Source organism: Oncorhynchus nerka, linkage group LG1 (genome assembly GCF_034236695.1).
Source record: "Oncorhynchus nerka isolate Pitt River linkage group LG1, Oner_Uvic_2.0, whole genome shotgun sequence".
In the NCBI taxonomy this organism is placed as follows: Eukaryota; Metazoa; Chordata; class Actinopteri; order Salmoniformes; family Salmonidae; genus Oncorhynchus; species Oncorhynchus nerka.
This window is the reverse complement of record NC_088396.1, coordinates 12,830,328-12,843,332: the sequence shown is the minus strand read 5'-3', so window position 1 is coordinate 12,843,332 and position 13,005 is coordinate 12,830,328. Positions and strand designations below refer to the sequence as shown.

At 45.3% G+C, this 13,005-nt stretch overlaps 1 protein-coding gene across 2 annotated transcripts in view; it reads right to left on the bottom strand.

Moving 5' to 3' along the window:
- LOC115142026 (protein TANC1) overlaps nucleotides 1-13,005 on the bottom strand; it is a 192,194-nt gene that overhangs the window by 37,250 nt on the left and 141,939 nt on the right. For both annotated transcript variants that reach the window (XM_065005125.1, XM_029681649.2), the window contains exons 8-11: nucleotides 11,355-11,477; nucleotides 9,197-9,481; nucleotides 8,173-8,330; nucleotides 2,662-2,893 (exon numbers count right to left, since the gene is read on the bottom strand). In XM_065005125.1, the coding sequence (XP_064861197.1) occupies nucleotides 2,662-2,893; nucleotides 8,173-8,330; nucleotides 9,197-9,481; nucleotides 11,355-11,477 (798 nt within the window). The remainder of the gene's footprint in view (nucleotides 1-2,661; nucleotides 2,894-8,172; nucleotides 8,331-9,196; nucleotides 9,482-11,354; nucleotides 11,478-13,005) is intronic.

The following is a 13,005-nucleotide window of genomic DNA, read 5'->3' as shown; positions in this document are numbered from 1 at the left end:
GTGTGTTACTGATGGTAGGCTTTGTTACTTTGGTCCCAGCTCTCTGCAGGTCATTCACTAGGTCCCCCCGTGTGGTTCTGGGGGTGAGATCTTGCGTGGGGCCCCAGATCGAGGGAGATTATCAGTGGTCTTGCATGTCTTCCATTTTCTAATCATTGCTCCCACAGTTGATTTCTTCAAACCAAGCTGCTTACCTATTGCAGATTCAGTCTTCCCAGCCTGGTGCAGGTCTACAATTTTATTTCTGGTGTCCTTTGACAGCTCTTTGGTCTTGGCCATAGTGGAGTTTGGAGTGTCACTGTTTGAGGTTGTGGACAGGTGTCTTTTATACTGATAACAAGTTCAAACAGGTGCCATTAATACAGGTAACAAGTGGAGGACAGAGGAGCTTCTTAAAGAAGAAGTTACAGGTCTGTGAGAGCCAGAAATCTTGCTTGTTTGTAGGTGACCAAATACTTATTTTCCACCATAATTTGCAAATAAATTCATAAAAACCCTACAATGTGATTTTCCCCCCCTAATTTTGTCTGTCATAGTTGAAGTGTACCTATGATGAAAATTACAGGCCTCTCTCATCTTTTTAAGTGGGAGAACATGCACAATTGGTGGCTGACTAAATACTTTTTTGCCCCACTGTACATTGAGGATCAGAAACACAGAAAAATGTAGAGATCTCAACTCCTCTCCCAGTTGGAATGTCAAATCAGATTTGCACCAATCAACCCCCCCCCCCCCCCCTAAAACTTTATTCTGTAAAATATATTCCTGGCAATCAGAACCAGAAGTTTTTATTTTTGTAAAGCCTCAAGTCTAGGGCTGGCTAAGTCCTTTCTAATATGGCTGTGCAAAGCGCCGATGCAGGTTTCTCATTTTGACGGAGTGGACAAACCAACACGTTGTTTCTCCCTTATCAAGCCCAAGCGACTAGGCCAATCGAACAGGCCATTCATTTCAATAAGGAACGGTGGGAGTCATGCGGGGAGGCGGGATGGGGGGGGGCCCATCACGGTCCACCCTAACATCACAGGAGAGCTGCTGCATGCCTTGTCTGCCCACCGCTCTGCTCTGTGCCCTGCACATTGATTCCCATTCCTTTCCATCTCCATCATACAAACACTGGGTTTATCTATATTGGCTGTTTAGGCTCCTGCAATAACATATTGATTCAACGTAGAGCACGAGCACGGGCAAACTGGCGGGTCGTGTGTGTGCGGAACGGACCATGATGACCTTGAGATAGTTGTGTCTGTCTGCCTTGGAGAGATACACTATATATACAAAAGTATGTGGACACACCTTCAAATGACTGGATTCAGGCTATTTCAGCCACACCCGTTGCTGACAGGTGTATAAAAGTGAGCACACAGCCATGCAATCTCCATAGACAAACATTGGCAGTAGAACGGCCTTACTGAAGAGCTCAGTGACTTTCAACGTGGCACCGTCATAGGACTCCACCTTTCCAACAAGTCAGTTCGTTGAATTTCTTCCCTGCTAGAGCTGCCCTGGTCAACTATAAGTGCTGTTATTGTGAAGTGGAAACGTCTAAGAGCAACAACGGCTCATCCATGAAGTGGTAGGCCACACAAGCTCACAGAACGGGACCGCCGAGTGCTGAATCCACTGGAAGCAAGGTCAGCACAATAACTGTTCAATGGAAGCTTCATGAAATGGGTTTCCATGGCTGAGCAGCCACACACATGCCTAAGATCACCATGCACAATACCAAGCGTCGGCTGGAGTGGTGTATAGCTTTCCGCCATTGGACTCTGGAGCAATGGAAACGTGTTCTCTGGAGTGATGAATCACACTTCGCCATCTGGCAGTCCAACGGACAATTCGGGTTTGACGGAAGCCAGGAGAGCGCTACCTGGCTGGATGCATAGTGCCAACTGTAAAGTTTGGAGGAGGAGGAATAATGGTCTGGGGCTGTGAGCGCTGAGCCAGGCCCAAACGCCCAACATCATTGCCCAACCTCACTAATACTCTTGTGGCTGAATGGAAGCAAGTCCCCACAGCAACGTTCCATCATCTAGTGAAAAGCCTTCCCAGAAGAGTGGAGGCTGTTATCGCAGCAAGGGGAGGTCCAAATCCATATTAATGCCCATGATGTTGGAATGAGTTGTTCGATGAACAGGTGTCCACATACTTTTGGTCATGTTGTGTACAATAGTCATGAGACGCAGGCTTCCTTAGAGACGCTGTATTCTTCTGTCATGACGACAATAACAATGTACCACTAACCATTTAGCGTAACATCAATTAAAATCAATGCCATGTCAGAGCAAACAGAGCTACGCTAAGCAATTAACAATGTCCCTCCAGACTTTTCTCCCTCAGTAAGGCCAGATCTTAACCCATTTCAGTTCCTTTGTGGAAGAAGTGAAAAACACAGTAAACGGTCTCTGGAGTGACCATAGGTAGCCTGTCTGATTTTTTTACGAGACCGAAGGGCACCTTGGAACGGTCAGTATCTGTCTCTCTCTACACAGTCTAGACTGGAAATCTGAGCAAACCTGTGGTTCAGTTATTTAGAATACACTTGCTAGAGCCACTGAACGCCTAGATTATAACATCGGGAGTCCCTTTTGGACCATGAACTCCAGTGACAGTGAGACAGTCATATGAATGAACCTAGGTGTAACTAGCTTAGCATCGTACCCTTGCGGAGGTTGGCCAGCGGTTCCAGCACGCCCCTGCGGAAGGCTGCCATAGGGTCCTGGACACAGGAGCGCAGACTGAGCATGCTCTGTAGATGGGGTTCCTTTAGCAGCAGTTCTCTGTAGGCGGTGAGCTGGGGTGCTCTGCACAGCAGGGCGGCGATACTGTGCACAAACTCTGGCACCAGGCAAGTGTAGGTGTTGTCAGCCTGGCAGTAGTGATACGCAACCACCTGGATGGAAGAAAAGAGAGCGAACAATTGTTTAGCAACTTTAGTGGCTTAAAATGTAAGAGACCTTTGCTGTTTTACAAAACCATACTTTAGTGTCAACTATGAGTAGCTTATATTGTTCTTGGTTTAAGTCTGTAAAAATCTGGCTGTGTGACCTCAAAGTCCTTGTAAAGCCAATAGGCTTGTTGACTACAAGGCATTTGATGCAATACAGCAGCTCGGTATAGCGACTAAGCTGTCCCTGACCTCATTCCACTGCTGCCATTATACAATCGAATTTGGAGGTGAATATACAGAAGCCAAAATGCTATTTGTTAGTCTGAAACCAAAGCTGGGACTTGAAGGCATGTCCTTCAGACTCGACCCTTACGAAAAAAGATTAGTCAGACTGCAGTTTAACTGTACTACAATGCAGTATAACTGCAGTTAAAGTGCAGTCTAACTGCAGTATGCCGCAAATACTTCTTCCAAAATAACACCGTTTTTTTTATTACAGTAATGTTTCAGTCTAACTGCAGTTACAGTGCAGTATAACTGCAGTACACTGCAGTTATTTCGTCCAAAATACCACAGTCGACTTTCAGTTACTGCAGTTTCAAAACTGCAATCTTTTTTTTGTAAGGGATTTAATTGGCTGACTCTAAACCAGACACATATAACCCACCTAAGCAGGGCATATTCAATAGGAACAAAACAGAAGACAACGGACCGAAATAGGGCAAGCCTACTTGAATTGTCCAACAATAAACGTTTGTTTTCTTTTTTGGATGCAAAATGTTTTGTGACGCTGTGAGCTAATTAATAGGACCCAGGTGTCATCCCCTACTCAGATAGAGGGTCTGATGATCAACAGGCTGAAGCAAAGCTCAACAACCTCCGCTAACCTCCCCAAAACACTGGGCCCTAGGTGGAGCTCCATGTGCTGCCTGTGCCTTGTGCTGAACAGGTTCTGCTGTGCTCAAGGACACGGACATCTGATTTGGACAAGGGGCGGTGGGACCCTGGGGATCTGTGGCTCTTTCTCTGTGTCCTAATTACAGTCAAACCTGGAGGAGCTGACACACTTTACAGGTACAGCAGGACAGGAGGAACAGGTGACTGGCTAGTTACTACCGCACCTTAGCCCACCACATAGCAACCCTACCTCTGCATGGGTCTACTGCAGAAAGGAACTGCAGCCCTGCAGCCTGTCCCCAGGCACAATGACGTAGATGTTCCATGGAGGTCAGAGAAACAGTTTGCCCAGAACACCAGTCTCAGAACTGCACATTCACTATCAGATGAGAAATAGATTCTAAATATGTCCACGCAAATGTCTTGGACCTGACCATCGAGTAAATCATGCCACTGTGACGTCTGAAAATGGTCTCATTTGCAATGGGAGAAATATAACCCTAGCCAAACTATAAATCAAGGATAAGCACTTTAGCTGTAGCAAAGTAGTGCACTAAAACCCAGGATGATCTCTGTCACTGAGTTCCAAATGGCAGAGGAAGTTGGCACACGATTGTAGCCCAGGACAAGGGAAAGAGGACCTTGAGGCGCTGGCCTGGCCGCTGCCATTACGGCTACTGCCTTCTTAATTTCCAATTATGTATTATTGAATCGTCTGCTTAATAGCATTTTTTTCCTGTTTGGACAGACTAGGTTACTAGGGATGGCTTTGTCCAACACCAACTCAGGGGGGCATTTTTTCACTGGGCATAATAATAAAGAGGCTGAAGCGTCGACCATTGCCAAAGTACTGCTACCATCTCTGCTGCCAAGACAGCCCCAAAAAGGAACCTCGAGAGGTGGTCTGAGTTCGGTTCACTTGAATTCCACGGTTCAGTTCCCTTTTTTATGCCAATGTGAACACAAAGCTCCCCAGGTTCGCCTTATTTCCGCACCACACAATTAGACTACTGCAACATCGTTTCCCCTGCCATAAACCCTCTCATTGGTACCACAAAACAGAGAATATGATTGGATATTGATTAGCGATTGTCAAGAATGCACATCAATTCCAAAATATGTGTTTTAGTTTTTAGCTCAGATTGTTTGTTTGCAATATGTGATTCATAGGCGAAGAGAGCTTCATCAGCTGTTTTTTTCAATTGTGGGGTTGGAGTAGTGTGTGAAGACAACAACATATTTGGTGAGAATCACACCATATGGTACAAAATCCCTTCAACCTCTTAAAGGTGGAGATAATTATAGCAGTAATTACAGAATGATTTCATCTGCAGTTATTCTTCTGCTTTTTATTCTGTTACCAATCTTATTTACATGTTAATAAAGTTCAGAGTTCATTTTAAAGAGGACTGAGATTGGTTCTTATAAAGAGTTGAATGCGTGAAAACACTGAGACAATGAAGTGAAACGAGGGGCTAAGACAAATTATTTTGGAACAATAGAGAGCTGTATCGGAGAGAGAACCTAGCCTCGCTATCCATATAGCGTGTGGCTGTGAGAAAGACAATGCTGTTAAGACACTGGGCGAGCGGTGTTGTGTTCTGAAAAGACACAGATGTAAGCCGATGTCCATTGTCGGGGATGGATCAGAAGGAAAGAGAGGAGACAGCTTGCTAATCACAAACGGTTTCACTGTACAGCTACTCTGAGAGGGAGGATTCAAGAACAGTGTGGTACAATGTCTCCCAGGTGTGGACCATATTCCACCTTATGCAGGCCCCTCTACCTCATCAAAGAGACATGAACATCTGGTGTTTGTCACATCTTTCCAGGTGATTCTCCGCAGTACAACTGAACGTTTCCAGAGTCGTAACTGAATATCATTCATTTCAAATTCAGGGACAAAACCTTCAAGTGTGATTGTGCTCATATAAGTGAATCAAGTGATACCGGTGCCTTATTGCAACTGCAAAAGCCTATCAAATACAGTACTTTGCAGACGCATAAGTGAGTGCCCTGGATAACAGGGTGACTTTGAAGACAGGCATCTCCTTTTTATTTAGCCGTGATGACTGAAGACGCAGCGTGGCGCGGCAGTAACTACACCACAGGTAGAGAACCCCTTTGAGAGTTAGCATTGAAAGCAGTTTAGTGCATAACTGGCATGAGAGATTCACGGAGTTGAAATACGTTCAGATGTGCTTCAGTGGCGCGTGGCTCGTAAAGGTTGCCAGGCACATGTACTCTCGATGGCGATGACTTGCTGTTGTCATCTCACGGCAATACTGTCCCATGTTAGTGCAGCACTGATCCAATCCACCCAGGGCAGAAGTGGAAGGTCATTATGATGTCGAGGGATGTGTAAAACACGTGTTGTTGAAATAAATTCAGTCATGACATGGAGAAAGAAAGCATGCCCCTCTGAAGCTATTTTCCATAAGACTTCAGAACCCTTTATATGATGTAACAGCGTTAGGGACAAGGGTGAATGAAATGCCTTGGAATGTTTCAGGCATGCTTGCGTTCAATAATGTTTCAACTCAAACTGGCTAGCTACTTTCCTTATTAGTTGCGATTGAACGGCAAAGACACACCCAAGAAACACCTACATCAAACCACACCACCAAGACACCTCTCACTTCCCTTCTGTCATGGCCGCTAGCATTTCTTAATGAGCATTGATGAAAAACAAGGCCAAATCAGGAAGTACAGTCGCCCATTAAGTATTTCCTGAAGTCCCACAGTAATGTTTGCAAATGGCATGCTAGGCTGCAAGCTGGATAGTGGCGCAGCTTTCTTCTCATAGACGGAAGGGAATAAATATGAGGCTATAAAATAATATGAGAAATTACAGATGGATATTTAAAAATCTGTGGGAGGGGGAACTCTGTGAATTGGAACAATTATGTGGTGAATATATAAGCTGTAATCACGCTTTAAACTCAGCAGGGTACCTCAGAGGCAATTTATACCTGAGCAGATCCACTTTGTTAGGCTACTATGTGTAAATGGATGGTGATACTGAAAACACTGTTCATATTTTAACCGTAAAGGATAGGCTACTTATTGAACTACACACAAATAACAACAAGTTGCATAGCCATGCCATAATACACATGCATTATGATGGAATAAATAAACCCATAAATAAGCCATTCTGCATTGACAGTCAGCTCAGATTGTAGGAAGCTGCTATCTCCATGTTGTGAACTGTGAGCCACAGCCTTCCGATTTGGGCAATTTTCCATACCTGACGTCTTTTTGACCACACTGCTAACATGTTGCCCTGGCAACGCCGAGGTTGTTTGTGTCCCAAATGGCACCCTATTTCCTTTATAGTGCACTACTTTTGACCACGGGCCAAAGGGCTCTGGTCAAAAGGAGTGCACTTTATTGGGAATATGATGCCATTTGGGACGTAGCCAGAGACGAGTCCTAGGGGAGTCTGGCCCGACACATCATGTGCCTCTCTCTGTGAACGACAGAATAGTGTCCCAGGCAACCACAACATGTTAAGGACACACAGTGAGCTTCGCACTCTCTCCCTCTCTATTGTCTTGGAACCGCCAAGCTGACAGCTGGGCCTGAGCGACTACATGTTGGATATGATGTCCATTCGATGAGGGAGAGTTAAGAGGAATGGTTATTTAACTAAGCCCGGGGCTCGCTGCAAATCAAACTAGCCCATGATGTGAGAATTTATTTAACGGGGACTCTGTGATTGTCTTTCATAAACATCCAGGACCCCAGGGACATTTTTATTATTCACTCGCTTCATATAAAAAGAAATGAATGTAAACAAACATAAATCAACTGAGTGCCGCATGCAGCATTATGTTTTTGGTTAAAACCCTAATAAAGTCTAACGGAAACCCAGCCTGGATATGAAAGGATGAGAGTCAGAGAGGCCCCAACAGCCTCCCTCCCTAAACCTCAGGTGGTGGATGGAGGGATGAAATGAAGGACAGGGGAAGTAGACAGAGAGAGAAGGGAATACTTGCCTCTGCAGTACTTCATTAGTGAAAGTGAATGGGAGCTCTTGGGACCTTGGACACTCATCAAATTCTTGCTATTCTGAGCACAAAGATACACTTCACAGTAACAAAATGTCTTCCTTGAACCTAACCGGCGAAATGAGACAATGCTCAAAAGCCGTCATGTGTAATAAACACATTTCCATGCCAACAAAAGACCAACTTTTTTAAAAACTAGAAGTTCCCTTCTAATCTCAAAGGGAGTGTCACAAATAGCACCTTATTCTCTATATAGTGTTACTTTTGACCAGAGTTCTCTCTGTGATTTGGAACACTGACAAAGTCACAACAACATTCCCAAAGGTTGGGTTGGGATATGAGCTGTGATCTGGCCAGGTGAACTTCCAGTACCTTGGTGGCCAGCCGTTTGACGGCCTCCTCCTTGCGTCTCTGGATCTCTGGGGTGCCGGGACAGCTGTTGTTCCTCAGGGTGTTGGTGGCGCTGGGTGGCGGGGTGGGCTGGGGCGGCTGGCTGAGGGGGAGGTCTGTGCTCTGGGTGTCCCCACCACCTGGAAGGAAGAGAGAGCGAATCAGGGGCCATCAACAGGAAGACTCACTGTGAAGATTCTACTGCTGGTTCAAGTGCAACCATGGCCACATCCCAAATGGCAACCTATTCCATTTGTAGTGCACACTTATGACCAGCGCCATAAGGCTCCCGTAAAAAGTAGTGCATTATGTAAATAGGGAATTGAGTGCTATTTGGGATGCAGGCCCATAACTTGTCATTGTTTGACAAATCAATACATTTCTGATCCTCACAATGATTATATATTCTAATTCGTACAGAATAACCTTGTGAGAATGTGTAGAAGACTTAAGAGTAGCATTCAGTGTTAGTACGTCAAAACTCGTGATAGCATTTAAACGACATCAGTGCAACCAAGGCTGTGCCCTTCTTGTGTTCAGAAACATACAGTAGTCTAAATCAACGATAGTTACTTCCTGTCAGAAGAGCTCCTGAACATTTGATAGAGGAAGATCCTCTGTCACTACTGTACATGTTGATGGATTTAACCGCACATTATATCAGCCCACAGTCCAATCTCCTTATAGACCACCCAAAAAATAACGGTTCTAACTGTCAAGGCAGTGTGTGACTGTGGACGCATCCCACATGGCACCCTATTCCCTATATAGTGCACTACTTTTGACCAGAGCCCTATAGGGTGCCATGAGGGATGTATACTGTGACTGGATGACGTGCCTCAAATCCTGTTGTCCTTGCCAACACTACCACTTTATTCTCATGTTAGGGTCACACCCTATTCCCTATATAGTGCACTATCTTAGACCAGGGCATATAGGGGTCTATTCAAAACTTGTGCACTATATAGGGGTGCCATTCGGGATGTAACTAGGGGTTACTTCGTACTTTTGGGCGATGCGCTGGGGCTGTTGGAGGCGATCTGCCGCATGCGTCCGCCGTGACAGCTGAGCGCCACCAGCCGGGAGATGACAGCCGTCTTGCCGAAGCCCACATTGCCTATGACCACGGCACCGCGGCTCTCTCCGGCCTCGCCGCCGCCCTTCAGCATGTCCTCCAGCTGCTGGAAGAGCCAATCGCGGCCCACGAACACTGAGTCTGTGGTGATGCTGGGCACCTCGAACAGCAGCGGCTTGAGCATGATGTCCACCGGCTTGTAGGGAGCAAAGCGGGCTTGAGGAAACCAAATAAAACAGACAAACATTTATTCAGTGAGGGTTCATAAGAAAATAGTTCATATATAATGCATGGTACATTTACACAGGTGCTGAAAAGCAGCAAGGCTAACAAGTAAAGAGACATGTTTCTGGTGTAAAGACAAGCCTTGAAACTGTTTTTGGCACTGATTAGGGAACGTCTCCACATGAAACACTGTTTACACCTGCGCTGTTGACCATACCTTTTCGTCTGTTTCCTCTGAAAGCCAGCTTTCAGCCAAAATGATGCAATATGAAGCAATGTTCAACATTGCTGTGGATTGCGAAACTGACACTCACGCTCAGAATGTGGAGCCCGAGCCCTAGCACCATCCACGATAATCAATATATTTTTCTCCTGGAATTTCATCTGAACCGTCTTTGTTGTGTCTCACTCTCGCACCATTTGAGGAATATAAATATCCCTGGCTCTGACATGTCAGTTAATCAGAACCACAAAACACTGTCTGTCTACAGCAGTCGTAGTCTGATAAGTGCTGCATGTCAGCCAGGCGATAAACACCTGCTGCAGGCCAAACATTCTTCTCAGGGCTGTTGAGGGGGAGGAGGGGAGATGCCTGGGCTGCAGTCAGTGTCCACCACACAGCTAGAGAAACAGAGTGGGCTATTTTTCCTCTGCAGCTCTCCCCCCCGGCTCTCTCTTCATCATTGCCATCTATATCTCTCTCTACCATCTCTTTCTCTCTCTGTTCCTCTCTCAGTCTGAGCTATGTACAGCTAGCTCCATTGGCTTGGCCCATTTTTGAGTGATCTTCAACAGTGCAGCTAACTTCAGCGCCGATTATTTCTCTGCCCCGCACATACACCTTGGCTGCATGAGAGAGAAACATCAGTACTAGCCGCAGTACCTGACCACAGCCAGTCCCCTCTGTCTACTGAGCGATGTACTCTGAGAATAGCGGTTTAGTTGGAGAAGTTACTCAACTGCATTCAAACAGCCATTGGCAATCATGTAGGCGGATGGCAAAGGGTTGCAATTTATTTTCTTTTTTTCCATTAGACTGCTTAAAGTGTCTGGAAAGCCAAACACATAATGTTCATAAATGTGGACTGTTGCACAACTTTCTGTCCACGGGGACATTTTACATAATACTAACAACTCTATACTGACAGCGGCAGTGAAAACAGAAGGGTTTTTAAAAGAGGGTTAAATAGTTTTGCCAGCATTTAATGATGTAATATTACATTATTCATGTCGTGATCAAATATTAACTCTGTGGTATTTCAGTCAGCCAAGACTGGGATTTATACCAGGATAATATAAAAGAGTAATGTGCACGGTGCCAACGGAATAGCTGCTGTTTGAATAGCTGCTCTAAGGACAGGCCTAGTCGTTGAAAGGATATTGTGGGTGTACCATTCTGTTGTAGCCATTAGGAAACACAGGATATGCTTTTCTGTGTTCTATGGAATAGGTTTACATTTTCCCCTATGTTTCTTTTATACGTTTGGTGTGCACTACTGTGGCCCTTGTTCTATGTTCTTAGTAGCTAGTCACTGTACCCTATTCCCTATATCGTACACTACAAAGGGCCCTGGTCAAAAGTTGTGAACTATTTATTTTACTTGGCAAGTCAGTTAAGAACAAATTCTTATTTTCAATCACGGCCTAGGAACAGTGGGTTAAACTGCCTTGTTCAGGGGCAGAACAACAGATTTTTACCTTGTCAGCTCTGGGATTCGATCTTGCAACACTTTCGGTTACTAGTCCGACGCTCTAACCACTAGGCTACCTGCCACCCCAAACTATATAGGGAATAAGGTGCGATTTGGAATGCAGCCTTGGTGTACAGTGCCCATGCTGTTAGAGTGGCAGTTATGAAGCATACCTTTAGAGTCCTGTGGTGCCCTCCCACCTGTGTTATGCCAGGGCAGCCGAATGGACGTCCGCAGAGGAGTATTACGTTGTTCATCAAGATAGCTCAGGTCTTCCAGCTTGGTCGAACTGGTGGCTGCAGAGAAAGAGAGAGAAAACCATGAGATAATATGTGGGATATGAAAAAGACAACGAGCCTTCATGATTGGACAAAATCAGACAAATGGCCATGAACAGTTCCTGGATCACAAGCTAAAACCAATCATGGAAAACATGTCACTGGGGAAATACAGGGCTTGTCCTTAATATGCTGAGAGAGAAAAGAGGAGTAGGACATGTATCAGATGGGAGACACAGATCCAGGCTGACATCTCGATGGCAGGATTTCAGGCAGAGGAAAGGGAACGGTGGACCCTGGCATTGACAGTTCCCTGGAGGTGGTGTGGATTGGGCAGCCAGGTAAAGTACAGCTGACAGGAGAGAAGAGGAGAGGAGCAACCATCCCCTATCCCCCATAAAATCCCCCACCCCCCCAGCCTGATCCAACCTGACAGCTGACGATCCAGAGAGAGGAGAGGTCTGTCCCCATTGAAACTCCTGTGTGCTGGAGTACAAACAGAGCTAGTAACAACCTAAACACAACTAGTATCCTTCCCAAATGGCACCATATTCCAAGTGAAGTGCACTACTTTTGACCAGGGACCTGGTCAAAAGGAGTGCTCTTACATAGGGAATGTAGAAACAGCCCTGATACGAACGTCAGGGAGGACTGCACACAGCGCCAACAGACACATTTACTAACTAAAGCCAGCCTTACTACAGGGATAACTGCCTGAAAACATACAGTAGGCTACAGCAACAACATTACAGAGAGAACTCACAGACTGCACCTAGACCCAGAGAACATGCGTCATGAAGGAATAATGACTACAAACAATACCTGTCATGATCAGAACTAGAAGTGATAACAAACACTAGCAGTTTGCTGTACAGAACTCGTCCTCAATCTCTACCTACCATCCTCGGTCTATGAAACCCACACACGGAGACAGACAACGTGAAACAAGGTCTTCGGTGTTCTAGGCAACAATGAAATCACCATGGAGACCCGGCTATCTTCAAGCCGGCGTCCTGTTTAACCCCTAGAAGTCTAAGCCTAACATATAGAATTGTTTTAAGATGGTCATACCATGGATCATTTAGCTATTTGATTGAGAATTTTAGGATCCCTGTAGGTATCAAAAAGATAAAATATTGTATTTGGCCTTTAATACTATAGCTCAAAGAAACGCATTGAGTAACGCATTCTTAAATGGCAAAACAGACACACAAAAAATGTATCATAAGGAATAAGGTTTTGAAGTGTCTGTCCTAATTCTAGGAGATAAGAAAGCACAGGAAATATATGTATTTTTCTTGCACAAAACTACCATAATTCCATGAATTTTCTTAACTGTTACCGGGTTACATTCAAACGGGTCCCGTGACACTTGTGGGGGTCGTAGAGCAAAACCGAGAACAACATTGTGTCTGTGAGTCTCATCTTTCCATAGAGTGGTCATATTAGTTAGTAGGCCAAACCGTTCGGACGCTACAGACAAGGTAGCTCTGCCACTTTCCACCGCAGATCCGTAGGGCCGACATAGGCAGATGCGGTGGATTGA